At 42.0% G+C, this 21,602-nt stretch overlaps 1 protein-coding gene across 6 annotated transcripts in view; it reads left to right on the plus strand.

The window, feature by feature from the left end:
- Positions 1–21,602, plus strand: part of PALM2AKAP2 (PALM2 and AKAP2 fusion) — a 234,630-nt gene that overhangs the window by 77,070 nt on the left and 135,958 nt on the right. For all 6 annotated transcript variants that reach the window (XM_015849807.2, XM_015849808.2, XM_015849809.2 and 3 more), the window contains exons 4-5: positions 19,584–19,698; positions 20,254–20,275. In XM_015849807.2, the coding sequence (XP_015705293.1) occupies positions 19,584–19,698; positions 20,254–20,275 (137 nt within the window). The remainder of the gene's footprint in view (positions 1–19,583; positions 19,699–20,253; positions 20,276–21,602) is intronic.

The raw sequence follows: 21,602 nt of genomic DNA on the forward strand, positions 1-21,602 counted from the left end.
CTCACAGCACCACCGAGCTGCCCTGTTCATAGAATCAGAGTCAGTCATAGTCACAGAGTCATAGTCACAGAATATCCCAAGATGGAATCAGCGAATCATTGAATCATAGCATGGATTGTTTTGGAAGGGACCTTAGTTATCATCAGCCTCCAACCCCCTGACATGGGGCAGGGCTGCCATCCAGCAGGTCAGGTTAAAACTGGACCCCCATCCAACCTGACCTTGAGCACTTCCACAGCTGCAGCACCCATAGCTCTGGACAGCCTGTATCAGGGCATCACTGCCCTCTGAGTAAAGAATTGACCCCTAACATCTAATCTATATTTCCCTTCTTGTAGTTTAAAGCCATTCCCCCTTGTCCTAACACTATTAGACTGTGTCTATAGTCAGTCCCCTTCCTGCTTGTTCATACTAGAAGGTCACAATGAGGTCTCTCTGAAGTCCTCTCTTCTCCAAGATGAACAATCCCAGCTCCTTCAGTCTTTGTTTGTAGGAGAGGTGCTCCAGCCCTCCAATCTTCTTCATGATGTTCCCTCTGCTTGTAACAGCGGACTAGTTGTGGTTCACCTTGCCTTGCATCACGGAGGTATGAAATGGCTCTCTCCATTCCTCTTCTTTCTGCTCTTAGTAATCCCACCACCAAGATACCCTCCAGGTCCCAAAACATGTTTTTGTGCTCCTGATTTGTGCTCACATTGCAATGTCGTCTCACAGAAAGGTTGGGGTTGGAAGAAATCTTAAAGACTATATAGTTCCATCCCCCTGCAATGGGCAGGGACATTTACTGCTAGATGAGAATACCAAAAGTCCAATTCAGCCTGGGCCTAAACACTTTCAGAGACAGCAACATCTTCCTTTAGTTTCATTCTATCCTCGTGCCTAAACATAGCTTTGTGCCTAAACACCTCACACTCCCTCAGAGGTTTGTTATAATTTGACAAGAGCAAAATTTTTTTTTCTATAGAAAAAAAAGGCTCCTCTCACTACAGCTCCTTCTGAGGACATGTGGAAAGAGCCTGACGTTGTACTCACTCACCAGCAGAAATACAACTGTAATATTGTCCTTTCTATGTTCTTATTTTATTCTGGTTGTTAGGGGCAAGGTTGTGACTGCAGCATACATAATGCAAGCAGTTAACAAAAGTACTAGGACTTACATAACCCAGTTGCCATGAAACTATGTCAGGATTCCAGTCCAAGAGTGGGTGGCTGCCTACAGATTTAGGAAGCATCCCTGGGCAGGCTCTAATTTACCACAGACATGCATTTCATCTCCCTGTATCCGCAGCTGAGACTGAGAGGAGGCCATACATCTCATCTGTTTTTGAATGCGAGACACATGGGTTACTTGCTGGTCAATGTGGCATAGGAACAGGATGCAGAGAGGCACATAGAACCCATGCCCACTGAAACATGCAGCCACTCCAGCCCTGAGGATCCCATTACACAATAGCCATGAAGGGTTTCATGTCAATCCTGTATCTTCCTTCTTGCTGTCTGGGGCTTTGGTGTGAGCTTTCTGCCTGCAAAGCATTGATCTCAGATTTCTAGTCTCTCCTTGTCCCAGGGACTTTTAAATGACTGTAACCATCAAGTGGTTAAAACACAGACTGCCAGGCACATCAGGATTTATCTGAAGACTGGTTGCACATCTAGAAATGGCTTCTTCCTTGTTATAGCATTTCCATCTGGGAGGTTCAGTGTCATATTTTGGACTATGTGACCAGTTTTGGACACAATTACATAAAGCATAAATCTTGCCACAGGAAGTAAACACTTGGACTGCCTAGCTGATTTTAAACATAGGAGGTGTAGGAGACAACTAGAAATGTGACACATGCACAGAGATTGCTGTTTTCATCACATTTTCCAGCCAAATGTTGTGTGTGGGAAGTCAGCATAGGTGTGGCTGTCCTGATGACCCCATTGGTGGAAACACTGCTTATTGCAGGACTTGTAACTTTCAGAACTCATTAGGATGACCCACTAGCTGAACAATAAGGAAATCCATCACCTGATCAGCAGATTTAAGATGGTAGCTTGTAGCCACCTTCCTTTTCCTTCCAGTCGTACACAATGGCAGCTTGCACCTCATTAAAGAGCAGGTGCCATTCAAGCTATTCCAGTGTCCATATTTCCAAAGTACCCACAATGAAGTACTTCAGGGCAAGAGACCTGGTGAACATAAAAAACATTCTAAAGGAAAATAATGTTGAGAACAAATATGGATTTTATTTGCATGCAAAGAACATTATCATTATATCTTAGTTTACACATATCAATCTAAGAAGAAAATCTATCTGTCCTCCCTTGAAGTAACCCAAAGACTGGGATTTACATAGCACTGTTACATAAAATGCTTTCTGTTAATTAACATTCAATAACGAAAAATTGCTTTCATTTAAAAAACAGTAACATGATTTTAAGGATATAACAGTAATTTGCTAAATGTGGCAAAGCTCCACAAGATGTTTTTGCTCTCCTGCCATGGTAGTTACTTTTGGGTTTTTAAATATCCACCTGCTGTGGTTTCAAAGAATGGCATGGCCTTTTTATATGAGTTGGCATATCTGAAGGTCTGACATCTGTGTAACTTCCTTCCTAGACTGAGGACACAGGAAATTAGAATTCTGATTCAAGCCCAGCAATTGTTTTCCACAAATACAAAGAAAAATGTAGAGTAAAGTGTGTGGAGATTTTCTAATGCTGAAATGCTGTATCCCAGCACTTTACTGCTTCAGAGTAGCTTTTTAACATCTAAATTATAGTGATTTCAGAAAGACAGGTGCAGGGAAGCATTACTTAAATTTTACATAATCTATAAAAAGAACAAGTAGGTGTTTCAAGTGAACTGTAGTAAAAAGCTCTATTTTGTCTTTCTACAGGAAAGCTTTCTGTTTTTATGCAACACCTACCATCTTCCTTCTCCTTTCTCCACTGACACAGTCCTGTATCTATTTATTTCCTATTTTACCAGTATAGCAGCCTAAATTCAGCAGCGCAATCTTAATCCAAAACTGGCATTTTAGCATAGTCTGGCCTCTCTCATACAGACTGTGAAAAAATGTTTGCAATCACATTTAATAACTTTAATTTCACACATGTGATTTTATTGTTTCAGCAATTGAGTTGGTAGATCTCAGTCCCCAGTCTTCAATGCAACAGTGCTACACTCAAAATATTGCTACGATGCAAAAGATACACACCTTTTATGCAAAGGCAAGAATTCATTGTGAAGAAAATAGAACTCCTACCAATCTGATAGCAGAAGTTTGTTCAGTCTCAGTTTAAGAATTTTGGGGAGGGGAATAAAAATGTATGTTAAATGAAAAGTCTCCAGAGTAACAGTTAGAACTGCAATGCCTACACTTACTAGTGCATACCCCTTTCTTTGCTCATGCAGTCACTCTGCCATTTTGGATCTGTTCTGGAGAGAGAGATAAAGCTTATGGTGAGCCATCAATGCCTCAGTCTCCTTTCTTGTCAGGGCAAATATTGTGTTGAGGGTGAGAGTTTCTTCCTTCCCTTTGCCAGGAGGAAAGTGGTATAGACATAGATGGTTTCCTCCTCCTAAGTCTCGAGGCAGTTTGTATATATGTTCTAACATCTTTTTATGCTTTAATCCTTATTCACTGGCCTGTGATTCCATATCAGATCTAAATTTGCTGAATAAGGAGCTAACATACTTGTCGGATACTTGTTTTTTGTTCTCTTGCTCTAAGACTTGGCCTGACCATTACTAGGATGCTCATAGCTGTGGTGGCTCCAAGGTCAGCCTGTGCCCTGCCTCCTGTTATCCTGGCCTGTCTTTTCACAGCATATTTCCCTTTTCCCAGGCTCCAGCTGTGTCATCATGTATCTTCCTCTGTGCTACCTTAATATACTGGGGTCATAAATGCCTTTTAATACAGAAAAAGCAGCTTGGAACTGCTGTTTAAATAATACAACTGTGCCATAATATCATATAAACACACATGAGTCAAACAGGAGAGGTGGGTAAAGACAGCCTGGCAAGCCCTAGGGACCTTGCAAAGCTATTGCAGAACCAAATACTAGCAGTGACCATTCTGTATTTACTATGCTGAAGGGTAGCAGAGCTAGTTATATTTTGTTTCCCCTGCCTATAGCATAAACACACACAGACACATACTGAAATTGCATGTTTCTAGATGTGCATGCTTGTATTCACAGGGACTAATGACACACTGAAAGCTAATTTGGTACCCTAACGTTTGCAGGTCAGGGCTTCAATGACAGTTCAGGAGAATGTGAAGCAGTTTGTTGTTACTGCAATTATCAAGTTCAGGATTTACAGCTGTTGCGTAGATGGCTGGTAGACATAAAGTTTGCCCCCTGGGGCAGGTCAAATAAACATCCAAGAGAGGAAGTGAATGTATTTGTTCTGATGAAGGCAAAGCTAGAGGACTGTGCGGTCCCCTGGCTCCCAGTGTTCAATGGGATTAAACTGACATTCATGAAGTGAGGTTCCCCTCAGGTTTCCTGAGGTACCTCAAAGCAGTAGGACAAACTTTCCTGAAAATACCAGTGCCTGTGCTTAAAGATGGAAGTGTCACTGGAGCGTCAGGAGACATGTGCTGGTGTCTGAAAGGCCCAGACTCCTGTGCCCACATTCCCCAGGGCTGAAAAAGCACAGTTGTACCCAAATGTCATGACACTGGCCAAAAGTTTCAGTTGGCCACCGGCATGTTCCAGCTTGGTCATAAAGACTCCAAGAGCACCCACTAAAAGCTACCAAGATGGGTACTGCTGGTCCCATAGCCCAGGTACCTGGCTGGCAGCTGGTATGTGAAGATTTGAGAGCATGCAATGGAAAAGGCAAGAAGAGCTCCAGTCTAGGGGCTGTCATCATGCCCGAGCTCACTAGAGGGCCCCATACACTGCATAGAAACTCATCCCTCAGGAATCCGGATCCCATCCTATAAAACCTTGTGCAGGCGGCAGTGGTGATTTTTCTTATTTCGTTTCTGCTGTGGCAGATCTGTTTCTGCCCTCCGGGCAGTTGGTGTCTGTGCCTCTCCGATTTTCAAGGCAGGCCTGTAGTGCAGAAGGAATGGGAAGCAGGAAGATCAACTAAGTATGTGACCTTCATGATAATACTCTCTGTACAAAGTGGTGCAGGAGCTCGAGTGAGAGTGGGCATTTGGGGCAATTCCGCATCACTTTCCATGTCCACATTGTGTCTGTCTGAAGGTTGGTTGTGTTCCTTTATTAGGTGGCAAAACTGCTAAGCAAGCACTTCCTACACAGTGACATGCAACATGAAGAGCCATGGCTCAGCAAAGGAGTGTGGTATGAGGGAGGGTAAAGGGGAAATGAGAAAAGTGAAAATAGCCCTGGGCTCTGTGGGAGGCACTGGGCATTTGGCACTCTTGATTAAAAAGTTGCACATCCTTCTGTTATTTTCCTGGGCCGCTGACCACAGCTATTGCAAGCACTTCTGCTAGGTGTGTGTTTACTGTGACTCTGACTGCAGGAAGCAAGAGCTCAGCCAACAAGTGCATCAGCTCACAACTGGCCAGGCAAGACATGGTGATGAGCCACCATACCACTGCCACTGAGCCCTGTGTGTTATGGCAACCATCTCTTGAGTTGAGCCTTCACCCTTGCAAATGCTGGTGACCAGTTTCTCCAAGACAAGATGATGTTCCTCTCATCTTTAGATTCAAACTCCACATCACTCACAATTAGCCTGAGCTCCAGGAGGTGGGTCCTCCTACAAATCAATCCACACCCAATTCTTTGGAGATCAGCACAAAGTTGTTCCTAGATTCCTTTGTGTCACAGAAATTCAACTTTTCAAGGACTTATTGGCCTGAAGGCTTGGGTTATTCCAAAAGAGGGTATTCCATGGAAGGAGATAGGCATGAGTAAAACAGTTTCCTTAAGAGGACTTCTGGAGCTTTATTCTGCTTGTGTCTGCCACATAGGAGGAGGCATGCAGTAGGCAGTGAGCAGAGGCCAGAGCAACGCTATGGCCTGAAGGCCACAGAAGCACTCACTTTGGGTCTGGACCCCTTAGCAAGAAGCGAGAGATGCTTACAGACACAGCTGGTTTGAACACAAAGCTGCATCTTTAGCTTACAAGGGTTAGCATAGTGCAAGATGGCAAATACCAACAGTTTTGTACCAACATGACAAAATACTTTTTAGTGACCACAACAGCTGCCATGAGTATTACAAAAACAAAATGAAACAAATGATGCTGTGGGTGTTTCACCCCATTAATGAGAAATTTTGTTAGAATAGGGCATGTCTGTAGACCCCACAGCTCCTACAGGGAGCATCACGCTGACAGGAGCATGTGTGTGGGCTGCAGGGTGAGCGCCATGGGGGATGCCAACAGCAGAGCTGAGAACCTCAGGCAGAGCCAGGGAGAAACGAGGCCAATTTCAAATGAGGAGGAAGCATTTAGACAGTTGGTGGTGTCCATCTGGCATTCAGTGACAAACCTGCCAACCCCTTGGCCAGCTCTGCAGTCTACGCTTCCAACTGCCCCCACCTATTGGTCGCGGTAGTGCAACTGGTGCCATTCAAGTTCCCTGAACATTGTTGCTGTTGTCAGCTTCAATGCTTTCTTTTTTTAATTAAGTCAATTTTTAAGTCAATTGAATTTAATTTTGTTTTGGTTTTGGTCAGCCCATTCCAAAGGACTGGGACTACATTTTTACTTCTGTGCTGTCTTCTGCAGTTTAATGTCATTCTCTGTGATAATAATGTCTTTCTCTTTGATCTTATATTGCTGTGAAATTTTAGACCAAGAAAATGAAAATGTTCTATTACTTCTATAAATCTGAAGAGGTCTTCACAATGCTATCACATTTGTTACTGCCCATTCTTACAAAAGGTTCTTTTACTTGAATGAACAGTCCAGATACCAATGTAAAAACAAAGTGGGCACACAAAGGAGGGGGTGAATCGTGAGTAAAGTCAACCATATTCACAGGCTTAGTGAGATTCAGCTGAAGATCAGGATCCTGTGTATTAAGATCCCTGTGAAAGTCAAAAATCCCTAACATAAATCCTTGAGGTTTTTGGAAAGTCCTACAAAATTCCAATATCTTTTTCCTGCTTATGTAACAGGAATTTCCATAGATGTGACACGGACCAGCTCCTCTTCCTACTCTATTCCTTCGTACCACTGTTTCAAGCATCACAGTTGTTCTGACAACAAAGCATGAGGGTGTTTTGTGTAGTCATGGCATCTACTAAAACAAAACAAAGCAATCCAGTTCCTCACTACCAGCCAGACCTCCTGGGATTGTAGCCAGTAACCCACAGGCTGGACTTGGTTTTCCTCAGCTGTTGCAGAAATAATAGTGAACAGAGTAGAAGGAAATTTATGACACGGTAGGGTTTATCCACACTGCTAAATATTCCGGGGGTTCTCTTCCTCATTCACTTTCAGAAAGGCAGTCCTGCGATATCTCTCTGCTATGCCTCATAACCACCTATGGGCTAGACATAGACCCTGACATACTTTCAAAGGTTCTTCCAAAAAAGAAAGTAAGCCTTTTCTAGCTCATCCTGGGCTGCAGGTGCTCTGCTGGCTCTTTTTCAGACCCTGAGCTGAATCAGCCCAGATGTCTGCTTATCCTGACTTGGAACTTCTGTGGCTCCTGGGAAGTCCAGAGGTCAAGAATTTCACCCAGCTAAGACCCACGCAGGCAGGAAGCCGTCAGCTGACTCTTACCACAAGCATTCAGTGCAAAGTGAAGACAAACTTTTCAGCTTCCCACAATTAAAATCATGCCTTGTTCCAACTTTCCATGAGGCAGCATGGGGGACTTCTGAGCCATCAAGGGAAAATAAAAAGGACAGTGCCACACTATTAAACTCACTCTACTTTCTTCAGCATTGTGAGTGGTCAGACAGCACAACTCAAGTGTGGCTGATACTAGGTGAAGTGGAATAAAGAGCTGGAAAGGGAAGACGTGAAATCTCAGAGGACTTCTCTGCACTCCTTCTTTTACTCATGCGTTGCTTTCCAAGCAAGAATTTGGCCTCAGATTCTACACAGCATGGGAAATGATAATACTATGCTATATATATAATAATAATACATAACATGATACATTGCTATATACACAATACCATAAGGACCAAATGCCTCCTGATATGCTCCTGAACAGGCAGTGGGGATTTAGGAGCTCCATTTGGTGTGGCCTCCAGCTGGGCAACACCCCACTCTTCTCAGTCTCTCCTAGTGCAGTAACAAGTGATGAGATGTATCTGATGAAAGCAAGACAATTCTGAAATGAGATATGGACACTGGGAGTGGGTAGGGCCAATGTAGAAGACATTCTGTACTCCTTAGAAGAGAAGATCAGGGTCTGTATGACAGAGATAAAACCAGGGTGGTTAAAACTGATGCAGTTCCAAGACACTTTCAGAATTTCATCAGCTTTCAGTCAGTCCCAGGATACTGTTGACTTGCTTTCTCTGCTTGTCCTGGGGTGGTAAGCAATTCCTTGAACTGAAATTCATTCATCATTTTAACACATGATTTCATTCTTGTCTAGCTGAGCACAGCCAATGGCAAAAAAACACTTTCCTTTGCTAACCAAGATCCAGTTATCACTGCAGCCCCACCTTCCCTGCACTTGTGGGCCGGAAATATGTCCTGGGAATTTATGAGGGGAACAGCTCAGAGTTCTCCCTGTGCCCACAAGGACATAAGATCTCTCCAAAATCCCTTACCGGCAGTAACAGCACCACCCAACAGCCCCATGGACACTCAGAGAAAATGGCAAGAACAATAGCAGGAAATGTCTCAGGGTGGAAACAACAGTCTGAACACAGCCCACATTTCTGGGGGCTTCCTGATTGGCTTGATTTGCCTCAGCTGGAGCAGTTCGGATAACCTTGGTGTTGTCTCACCAGGGTGAAACCTCTCCCCATTGAAGTTGTATTTGTTCTGATGCTTTCTGGGAGCGCAGGGAGACTTGCCACCAAGAGCAAACAAATAAACAAAATACAAGGGCTTTAATGTAGATTTAGACCCATGAAATGGGGTCAAGACAGCAGGATTCTGGTTTATTGCTTGTTGATACTGGTGGTGAGTGACTATGCAGGACAGCCTGTCCACTCCCAGAGGACACATTCCTCACCTTGCTCCAGCCTTTATCCTAGAAAAACTGACTGTGAGTTCCTGTAAGAGAATGGCAGCAGAGGACAGATTTGTTATGTTTGAGTCCAAGAAACTGTTTGCAACAAGAAACAAACAAAACAAGCAGCAGTTCCTACTGGGTGTTCCCCTTCCTGCCCTGCTGCTCAGTTTCTGTCCCTGCTGTCCAAACAGCTCTTGGCAGGAATGCAGGGGAATGCATTTCTATATTTGTGAGGGGCTCTCAATGTTGGGAGTTTTAAAATGGACTTAATAAAACTTACTGCCCAAAGCACACTGACTGCCAACTGTACATTCTCCCTAGTTCCCCTTCTCAAGGGCTTCTGTGGGCCTTGCAGGTTCAGGCAGTCTAAAGCACAACACAGAAGGCAAGGAAAGGTTGGGTAGGAAAGGTCAGAGGGGAGCAGATGGGATCCCTGCAAGCTTCAGTTTTCCATTGTGGTAAGACTATTGTGCTTTAACAGCCCCACACCAGCCTAGACACAAGGAAGGTGTCATCACACCAATTATAATACCTGTTTGGGCTTGCACGTTTTCAGTGTAATAGCCTGAATTTATTGAGGCTCATTTTCAATTTCTGAGTTGTTCTCAGTTGCATATTTCTTGACTACATTCCATCAAATGGTGTGGTGTGCCTTAGGTCAGAACACTGGGTGCTGGGCAGCACATCCTTACAAAGTCAACAGATTGACACCATCTTCTTTGCAACAGCACATATGAAGCTACCACTGCAGAATATTCATAAAGAAAGAGGATAAATAATCTGTTGTCTGTACCTGAGATTCACAACAAAGTCCATGCAGTCATTAAAAGCACACTTGACTCAAGTCAAACTGAGATCCTAGAAATGTCTCATGTACTGTATCCATAATTAATAATACCAAATAACATACCTGCCTGGGAGAAGGACAGTCTGACGTGTGATTGGATGATATAGGAATGGAAAATGTATTGGATCAAGATGGAGAAATGAAGTCAGACATAGCGATTTACAGAGATTACAGCACAGCTAGAACTGACAACTCCAGCCTTTGCTTGGCTTTTTGAGAAAACTGCTCTTTCAACAAACAGTGCAGGCTTTCAGAGATGATCAGATTGCCACACAAAGGACTTATCTGCATTTGATCCCTGGGAACAGGGAGGAACTCAAAATATCCCAGATAGGAAACACACAAGGAGTGAAATCCTGGTTTGTGTGCAGTAAGGAGTGAGCTGACATGACTGTGAGTAGTCTCTCTTGGAGGAGGCGGTGGAGTTTGTTGTGGAGGAAAATGTAGGAATTCAAGGAATGACAAGAAGTCTCAATAAGAGGAAAAAAAGGCACCCCTATGCAAGGAGAACCTTGTCTTTCAATTAATCTTCCTATACCTGTATATACATATATATTAAGGCAATCCACAGATAACAGCATTTTAAGATGTTCTCTCATGTACCTCTGGTTATGCTTGGGCTGCCATAGGTACAACATGTGTATTAATAACCAGCATACACTCTCTTTAAAACTCTGTCAGTAGAATGGGTGTTAGAGTAAGTTGGTAACAGTGTTTGTTGGTGATGGTGTTTAGACAGGTATCATGTGCAGACAGCTGGAGCAGAGATATTACAGTGGAGTTCAGTACGCCATTTCAAATTCTTTCTTCAGAAGGAGAACAAGTGCAGAGAGCCTTACAGTGAAACTTTAGAGTACTACTTCTTGCTAATAAAAGAACTTGGGTACCTCATCAATTCAGAAAGTTAGATTTGTCCATGGTTTTTCTATTTCACATTGTAGAATTATGTACCATAATCTCGTTTGTTGACAGAAAAAAAAGATTTAGATCTCCTAAGAGTCGTATGAACACTGGCACTGCAAAAAAAAAAAAAAAAAAAAGAAACAAATAATGATGTAACCACCACCATGTTGTGTTCACATCCACTCCATGCAATCTAAGTAACAGGTAGAGAAGAGGAAGAAAAATATTTACATCAGAAATATTTATATCCTTCAGAGTAAAAACAAAAGAAAACAAACAGATGAAAAGTAAAAACACAGTCTTTGACCCAAGAAAAAAGAAAAGAATTGTCACTATAAACTAAGCAAGAAAAATGCGGTTCATAGGAAATTACGCTTCACAGTGGTGAAAAAAACAGTAGCAAGCAGAAATGCAACAGAAGGGGAAAGATAACTGGTAGGGAATTACAGCTGTATAACATGTTTTACAAACTATAATGCATATTGCTTTATAGCAAGTTACAAATCATGTTATACTTTGTATATACATAGGCGTTCTTAAATGCAATAATTACTACACTTGACAAGGAGATAATAGGTAGACTCCTTCCCTTAAATTGTGGTTGTTATCATCAGCTGCAGGAGAAGCTTAGAATTTTCCCTTTCTTTAACTTCTAGGCTTTTGTAGGCTTTAGACCTTCATGCTAGAAAATAGAACAGTTTTTGTCACGGATGAGTCATGATGCCCTGTGCTCCAAAGATCTTTCTACTGAGGAAAGGGCTTTTAATGAGGACATCTAGAAAGCCAGCCAGCAGAATGGAGCACTGGTTGTACAGTCATGCGTAGGAAACGATGGGTCTGGTTTAGAGCTTGTTTTGCTGTCCTTTTCAGTACTGTGTCTATGTAAAACAGCATCAGCAGCCCAATGCTGTCTGTGGTATTTTCCAGCGCCCTGCTCGCTCAACAACACTTCTGATTTTGAGAGTGTTTGACCCAGTGTGGTGAGTTCCTCACAGAAATGCAGTTAAATCCCAAACACAAGGTAAGGGTACCTCAGCCTTTCATCTGCCACCAGCAAATCTCACCACTGAGTTAAACAGAAGAGCTGTTCCTTGAATGGTGAAGTCAAAACTACTTGGCAGTAGGGACCTGCTCTCCCCAGAGGATTAAGTGGGAAGGAGTCTCCCCAGAGAAGTGTGCAGGCTGCTATTGACTTAAGGTATTTTGCTTTTTCATGCAGCATTGCTTGAGCTCCAGGACTGCAGAAGTTTATTGCATTCCCAGTGTAGACCCTCTAGAAGCACCAGTTTTAATAAGTGTAGAAAATAAATAGCCAGCATCTATATAAAGTTTCTGGTGTGGACAGCCTGGAGGTTGCTGGGAGATAAAACCTGCATCCTTTCCTAGATTTGCTGCCTTCCCTGTGAATGCTGTAAAATAACTGCATGTGTATCCTCAGGACACTGGTATGTGTGAGAGTGGAACAAAAACAACATCCTTCCATAGTACCTGCAGGCAAAGGTGTAAAAAATCCTGCCTGCATGTGAGTTAGGCACCCATGCTAGCCCAGGGTAGCACTGTAGCAGCCAACACTGCTGCACTACAGAGAATGAACACTCTAAAGTCATCCCTCAGTTGCTTTCCCTTCATTCCTTGGACTTCTCCCAAGCTATAAATAACACAATCCACTGTACAGCTGAACTGCTGACATATGTTTCTAAGCCAAAATGAATTTTCATGTGCCTAGCTGCAACGTGTCAGCCTGCTGTGCTGCTTTCCTAGTCTTTAGGTGTGTATTGCTTGTGTCTGGGATTTGAGAGGAGGGGAACCACACATGTGCCTGTCTCTGGGCTTGGAAAAAAGGTAATATTAATACATAATATATATAATAATATATAATAAAATATAAGATTAATAGCAATGGTGAAGTGATGGCAAAAGCTGTGATGCACCAGGAGGAGCTTAAATATCTCATTCCAGTTAATGGAGCCTCTTAGCTCCTTCACATCTTTGTTTGATGACCAGGGAACTGGATTCAGACCACGCTTTTCCTTACTTCTCCATTCCTGAAGAAGGTCTCAAAAACATGGTTCTCCTCCATAAGGACAAATATCCAAGGTGCAGTGTTCCACTGGTTTCCTACCCTTTCCTGGGGCAGGTCAGTGTGGCCTTGGGAGGTTCTGAAAGTTGTAATCCCATCCATGCTGGAGATGGTCTAAAGAAGAAAGCAGCCAATCCTAGAAGACTTACACTTGCAAGTGCGTCCCGTACACCCATTATATAACACCCCCCACACACACACAACCCTTTCCACTCCCGGAGTCCTCCCTTGTATAAGTCATGTTGTCACAGGGCGCTTGGCAAGGCACTTTATCACATCCTGTTCTGCTTCAGCTGCTTTGGTTGTTGTTATCTAGCAATTCTTGTGCGATCACTCAGGCCTGTCCCCCGGTTGACCTTGTTCCACAACACCATGTTTAGTTCAAGAGATCATATGGATCAAGAGATCAATATACTCTTGACTTGTTCTTGTTTTGTCTAAACTAACAGGGACTGACATAGTCCTAAAACAGGTACATGCAAAATATTAATATACAGCTCCTTTTTTGTGCCTGTACATATCTATTGTAAACAGCCAATGGAGTCATACAGTGTATTTCCTTTCTTACCAAGTCCTCCAGATGACATTGGCTTTCAACTTCTGCTTAGCAAAAGGAACTTCCGATATGCTCAGGAAAACATAGATGAATAGACACAGAGCAACTCATTCAACATCATACCCAAATCTCATTTACAAGCACTGATTAGTGATAATGCATTCCCAGTCCTTCCAATCACATAGGCGTTGCCTTTTCAAGGATGATAATTAACTTTGCTGCTCTTGATTGTCAGTCATACTCTGTAAACAATACCCTTCTGGAAATCACAACATGCACACTGCTAGATGTTCTCTTTGAGGGTTAGCTGTTCAAAAAGAATCTGCAGAAAGACTAAACTAAGAAGCATTGAATTACTCAGCTCCAGAGTCACATTTCAGATTCTGCTTCAGACTTGAAATCAGGCAGTTTTTCACCACCAGCGCAGGTTATGGGGAGATACATAGAGACATCTACAGATGTTTCACCTGGGTTTGCCATAACTGTCAGTGTTTGCTAAGAAAACTAAGCCAATGTAGAAATTAAACCAGGTGATTCTCTGCTCCCCTATAGCAGTAAGAATGGATTTTGTAGCATAGAATGTAAGTAAATTGCATTTTGCTTTACAACCACGTTGCTGAGATGTGGCAGTCAATACAGGTGCTGGCTACCCTGCTGCCCATACTAAGAAGTAGGAATGAGAAGCCACAGGGTTGAAAATTTTATCTAGCACTCAGATGCACCACAGGAAAAGGCTCTTAGCTTTGTGCCCAAAGATGGACATGGCACTTTAAGTTTCATTTGCCCATAAGAGAAGAAACACTTTCTGGTATTGCTCTCTGGTCAAAAGCTTCATGAAGGCTAAATGCACAAGACAGACACTGAGTCCATGCAGAGATCAAATTTATCCCCTCATCTCTCAAGGGAGAGACCAGCTCTCCTTAAACTTTATGCTTAACTTTCTGCACAGTAATTATCAGGGGGGTTGGTAATCACTCTCTGCTCATGACTCTACCAATTTTAATATCAGTTAGATTTTCACCTCTGAGAGACCTGGTACTAATTACTAGTGTCCAGATCCACTACTCCTTTGTGCCTTTTGTACCAGGTTGATTCAGACTGTCAGTTAAGCAATGGTAAATGCTCTCAGCTGAGCCATTCCCCACTCTACGTATGCATCCTTCACCTTTTCCCTTTTGGTGTTTATTCTGATTAAGTCTTTACTGTTTTCCTCTGTATATTTTCCTTATTCATTCAGATGAATGTTCATTTTTCCACTGACACATCAGTATGTATGCCACAGACACCATTTCTGTTATGCACCTATCACCTTTACTGTAGAAATGGTGAATTTCTCAGGTTATGGAGTGCAACCCAACATTCAAAGCTAATGCAGGATAAAGAAATGGTCTTTAAACCTGTGGCTGTTCTCCCTGCTTATAATGCTGTTACAGTGCTATCTTGATAAAAAATAATGCTGAGCTTTCTCCCAAATGAGGTATCTCCAGAAAGCATGTGTGTGCCAGAGTTAATGAGCTGGACAAAGGAGGCTGTGTTGTCTTCTGGCACAGCTCTCCTTATTTAAGATCTGCATGTCCTTGTTGCAAAGAAAGTGGCTGTGCATCAACTGTGTGAGCACCCTGAGAACACTCTTCAGGGTCTCTGCTGGGGTCAAGGCAAAGCACTTGTATCTTTCAGTAGAGAGAAAGACAATGGCCTGAATTCATTGTTTTCAACATAAATGCACATCTACAGGTACCACAGTACCAACCATCTCTTTTCTCTTCACCTCTTAGCTCTCCCAGCTTAATTTCCCTTTTTGTTATCTAAACTAAAAATACTTATATGCTCTCCAGAAGAAATGGTCTCTGGTTCTGGCATCCCTACAGGAGGTTTCATCCCATCATTCCTGTTCTCTCAGAATATCCCACCCTGCTGACATAGGCTCAAATCCTATCAAACGCACCAATCAGATTTCCTTCAGACAGCTGATGCATCCTCTTCCTCCTCAGCACTGAGCAGTTCTGCTCTGAATTCCTCAGAGCATCTTATCTGACATTTGGGGATTTTGAAAGAGAAAGCCCAGCAGCAGCCTTGAAAAGGCTTCCTTTTCCCCAAATCCTTAGAGATTATCAAGCCTCCACTGAACAAAGCCCTGAGTATCCTGCTATCACCTCATAACTAACTTTGCCTGGAGGTAGGACCAGAGGCCTCCAGAGGTCTCCCTTCCAACCTGGATTATTATTTCTGTGATCATATCAATCAGTGAGTGAGAACACCCACAAATGATGACTGGCAGAAAAATGATGACCAAGAGATAATCTCCAGACATCTCCTTCTGTTCATGGCCATCTCCCCTTTGTGATGGGACATAAAAGGACCAAGTAGATCACCTGGTTTTCATGACCATTCTTCTCAGTGCTGAGCCCAAGCATCGCATGGGACACTATTGGTTTTCATAATCCAGTCTGGACCACTTTCAACAGGCACCTTTTCCCCAGCCTCCTGGACGCCAAGTCAGGATACACCGGAACCCTTGAAATATGCTGGATTTCCTCATGGTGCATTCAGGTTAGCTACTTCCAGGAGAGCATGACCAAAACATAGCTCTTGATGGTCCTGTTGGGAGTTTCCCAACAGGGCTGGATAGATAACCACTTTCCTGTCTCCGCCTCCTGGGACACAAACTTGGAGCTGAGATGTGGCAAGAGAAACATCCCCTGCAGCTGAGGAAATCACACCACTGAAAATGCTGTTGTATCCTCAAGTGCTTATGGCAGATGTCCACCAAAGGAAGCTGAGGTACAGAAAGCCCAAGGCCCAAGTGGATTTCTGAGTGACGAAATCTCCCCTCTTTGTTCCTGTGGTATTAAGGGAAGTGGGACTCTGTGTACATCCACTGTAAAGATCTGCCCGTGACAAAGCAACTCCTGAATTCATCACCTGCTTTATTTTAATCCTTATGGCAACAGTTCAGCAGATCCTGGAAATCAGATAACTACTTGGGCTGAAAAGCAGCTAGGCTAACAGGCTGTTTTACACCACTTCTAAACAGTCTTGAGTTCCATTTTCCTCTGTGTGCATTCCCTACAGCGTTCCAGATACTGCAGTTGTTTATTTGACAGCTTTATTGTTGTGGCTGTCATTCAAACACTAGCCTGAAGTCTGCTAAGGAGCCAGGAAGGAGGGAATTAGAGGGTTTCCTTACCAGGTGTCAGATGACAATTAAAACACATCCTCTTTAAACTGGGCTAGAAGAAAGGGACATTATTGAATATTTACAAGTCTTACACAGGAAGAATGTAAGGACTTTGTATATACATGGAGGTTCGTATGTGTACTTTGATGGATTTATTGCTGTTTAGGCCATTATACAGCCCGAAACAAATGTGCTATTAGTGCCTTTGTTTCTCAGGCTAAATTTGTGTTTGTTGTGTCTTGTTACCAAAATAGCTGGCAGTAGTCCTGGTAACTCAGAAAATTTGGCAGTATGATACAGCTGAAAAGAAAATACCAAAGGATGCAAAACAACTATCAGTTTGTATTGTGACTTTAATTTTTGCACTGCTCCAGTGTAAGAAGCCCAAAGATGGTAGGCTCCAGGTGCCTACTGATGAGGATGTACTTTCCAGTGAGGTCCCTGGTGCCTGGGTGGTTTGCTGATTTATGTATATGACTGCTCACAAGGAAACAGCAATCTTGAGTGGTCCTGTTACCTCACATACCCTATTAGCATTTTCTCAGCTTTTAAGTGTAGGGTGTAGAGAGTTGTAAACTTCAGTGAAGAGGAATAAAGTAAGCTCCTGTGGATAATAATGCTTGGTAAATGAGTGCATTCAGGCTGAACACTGCCGAACGATCCATATTTCTCCTGCCACAGCTAAGGATCCAGTATTTTGCCTGCGTGACTGGATCCACTTTCCTGTCTTGCCTTAAAGATCTTTGCCAGCCTGCGCAGATTTCAGTGGAAGAAGGGTAATGCTGACTTACAGCAGAGGATGTATGCATTCTTGGATCTCTGCCCCTAAGAGACATAACTATGTAATGCTGGCAGCTTTGTATCAATTCCTTTCCAATTCCTTTATCAAGTTGCTGATATTACTATTCATAGAAGGTTAAAATAAATAAATAAATAAATAAATAAATAAATAAATAAATAAATAAATAAATAGATGCTTTCAGAATAGGAAAATTTTATACATCACTTGTCCAGATTTAGTAGCAATAGTAGTCTGGCATGACTGCAGCAGAAACTGTGGAAGTGGACTGCAAGGAAAGGTTAAAAGGAACACAAAAAGTGAAGAAAAAAAAAAAGAAAGAAAGAAAAAAAGAAAAAGCAGATATCCAGAAAGTAAGACATTATCAATCCACACAGTGGTAAACAGTTCCTTTCACAGTTTTGAGCCAGGGCATAAAACCTGCATTTATGATCACCTCTGATGGCAAGGAGTCTATGAATGTTTACAGCCTTACTCACTCCGAATAAGTTGCTTTACACCACGTTTGCCCTCAGTGTTTTCATTGTCGTAACAGATGAACCCATGTCCAGCTCATTTGAAAGAATTTTTTCACGTGGATTTTGTTGCTGCTGACTTCTGCGCACTCCCATTTTCCAGTCTCTTCATGGGTCATGTGTCTAGCAACATGCACCAGGCTACACAATATGTATCCTGAACATGCTGCTGACTAATTCACTTGGGAAGAAGATTTAAAAGTCTTTGTCAGCAAGGTATAAATGTGCGTGGATCTACTCATCACCCGGAGGGACAGGGAAGAAAATGAAACCACCTTTCTGTTGACGTCTAAATTCATTAAGTAGTAGCGTGGCAGTCTCTCACCTCAGAGACAAAGGATTTTTTCACTCCAATTTTAAAATATTTCCTGGGAAGGAAAACTGAGACGAAAGAGTACTTTTGAAAACCTTCTCCCTGCAGTATTCCCTGTATCAACTTCTTCTGTCTCACTAGAATGAAATATTTGCAGTTTTAAACTTTTTATATTAACTTGGAGAAAGCATTAGGTGAATCGGGACTGCAGTTTCTAACTGCACTTACATTTGGACACATGAATTTTAAGCAACCAAGCTGTCAAGATCCTGAAAGGAGTAATCCCTCCCTGCTGCCCTGCTCACTGTGCAGTCACCTTCTTCTTACCCTCTGCCTTCTGATCAAACAAGCATTAATGAGGCCCTGTGCTGAACAGAAATGGAGAAGAGCAAAAATTTGTCCCTTTATCTATTAGTTTCCAAAATTGAGAAAATAGAGACAGTGATGTGCTTAAAAACAGAGAGAATATACTGTGTAACACTGGTATAAATCTCGGTAATAAAAGGAGGTTTAAGTTAAAGTAATGGAGAATCTGACTGTGTGTATTTGTGGTTAAAAAATATCCCAAATCAAGATGAACTGCATCTTCAGAAGTGAGTGGTGTTAGATCTCAGTGAGTTCATCAAGTCTGCTTGCTGCCCAGAAGAATAACATCCTTCTCCATGTATTTTGTTATGTGCAGCCCCCAGGTGCCCCAGTACCATCCAGTAACAGTAGAAAGCATGGATGGAGATCCAAGGCTTTTAGCTACCCTGGAAGAAAGCTCCAGCCAACCAGAGTTATTAAGGAAACTGGGTGATGCTCTCGCTCCAAAAAAACTCATAATACAACTAGTTGTCTGCCAGCTTCCAAAAGCTATTTCTACCTACACTGTCTGTAGTACGGCAGTACTAGGAGCAGCATTCCTCTAATAAATGCTGCATTTCTACAGTTATATTCAATACTCTGGTTTCTACAATGGAAGAGCATGTCTGAGAGTTGTTAAAGGAACTGGGATGAAGGTGTACTTATAGTTAATTGGCTTTTTTTTTTTTTTTTCCCAAAGTCTGTAATAAGAAAATTATGTTTTTTGTCTTGACTATATGCTTTACAAATAATTCATGTCCATTCACATGCTAGTAAATCAGTTCTGAATAGCAAGTATAGGAGGTATTCCTTGTGACACTTGCAATTCTAATTACTACCTTGGTTACTTTATCTCACTGAAATAGCTTTTACAAGTTTTATTTTTCTGTGTATGTGCATGTCTGTGTGTCTTCCACAGGTTGGAACAGGAAATACAGAAATTAGAAAGTGAGGAATCTCAAATATCTGCCAAAGAACAAATCATTTTGGAGAAACTAAAGGAGACCGAGAAGTCCTTTGACAACTTGCAAAAGGTATTTTAAAAAGGACATTTGGTCATAGATTGAAACCAAGACTCTTAGCACTATTCCAAAATAGCAGCTATAATTCATGCATTTACTGGAACGTTGAGGGCAGTTGCAGAGCATTTATCTCAAACCAAAAGCAGCAAAGATACAGAGGTGTCAGAACTATTTTGGTTTGGACTATTTGGATTTCCCCTCCCCATTCCAGCCTTTTCAAGAAGGAGATTTAGTACACTATCTCTGTAGCTTATCTGTGTGAAAACCATGTGATTTTTTGGAACCCAGTGAAAGAAGTCAGCATGCCTGGAAGGAATCTTAAGCTTCCCCTCCCAGTGGCACCCCAAAATAGCATCATTTGACACAAACACCACTTCAGAGTGGCGCTACTTATGAAAAATAGCAAGAGCTCTCCTTTCTGTTACAACTACATCCCTCTTCCTTAGCCCCTAATTGCACCTAGACCTGAGGAGCCAAAGTCCCAGTTACCCATTTAAAAGTGACAAAGAACCATAAAAGCAAGCCTAGAAAGTTTTAACCAGTCTTCTTTCTTTGTTCTCTTCACAGACTTTCTCACACCAGGATGGTGGTAAGTGCCTTTTTACTACTGTTTATCTTTGAGTTTAACAAATGCTACATAGCTGTATTGCAGAAGTTTACAGAGTGAGGATTCTTCCATTCATTGCATGTTTCTGATTTATTGCTAGAGCCATTACCTCTTTCTTTGGTGTTGCTATAGCGCAAGCACAAATGTAACTGTTGCTGTGGGGCAGCATTCCTTTGGTAGAGCTCCAGCTACTGTTATGTTCATACTAGGGAAAATAAAGTGAGGGATGTCTTAAAGCAGACATTGTCCAAGACATCCAGACGTCTTCCAAGTTACTGACCTCTCCAATAAACAAGAGCCCAACAGTGCAGACTCCTTTTCATCTGCTCAGTGACCAATGTTCTCCATGTGTGAGTTCATACTATTCAGAAACCGATAAATAAAATGAGGACTACTCCTAATTTACGGCAACAATCTGTTTTTTATTAAAATTTGATTACTTCTCTGACGAATGATATTCTACCTGTGACTATTGCTGCAGAAGGAAATCCTTGCATAGGTGAACAAGGATGCAATAATTCCTAGCTTATAAGCTCAGTGTGACAAGATATGTACTCAGTCTAAATACTGGCATAGAAGTGCAGGCGTCTGAGTGAATATAACATATGGTTTATCACAAAAAGTCTAGATAAACTCTTGCAGTGCACCTCCAGGACCATCAGGACTCAGGAAGGACAACACACTGATCCATCTGCAAATAATTCTGTACTTCAGACACAAGTTTCCAGTACGCAACTTTGAACTGATAAGATGCAAAATTCTGGTTCTTCCAGCTGCTGACAAAGACATGCCCAGGCTTACTTAGAGCATGGATGGAGAACATGAAGGGTGATCATAATGTATTATAGCTCAGGTACACAAGTGTAAATTAATACATAGCCCATGAGCTGATTTAGTTCTGCTGGAGGGAGATTCTTTTCATTGATGTTAATACTAGCTGGTAATTAGGTTTTATTTTTACCTCAAAGATCCAGTTCAGAAATGTTAACTTCTGTTAATAATGTAATTCAATCTATAGGTTAACTTCAGGAGTTTAAAAATAAAAATAAAAATAATTTAAAAAAAAAAAAAAAGTCCGAATTAGGATGCTGTTCTGTGAGAATTTGTTTTTTCTCTTTCCTCAAGTCAGATACTACAGAGTAAATAAAGATCCAGAAAGGCAAATTATTTTGTACCTGTGTAGAGTCTCTCTGTGGTTGATGATTAGTTTACAAAACAGGAATCAGTGCCTACAGGTATTAGTAACATAAGAAGTAACCTTCAGGACTCCTGCAAAGCATAGTCTGCCTTTTCATGAGTAATCTGATAA

Source organism: Coturnix japonica, chromosome Z, assembly GCF_001577835.2.
Source record: "Coturnix japonica isolate 7356 chromosome Z, Coturnix japonica 2.1, whole genome shotgun sequence".
NCBI classification, from domain to species: domain Eukaryota; kingdom Metazoa; phylum Chordata; class Aves; order Galliformes; family Phasianidae; genus Coturnix; species Coturnix japonica.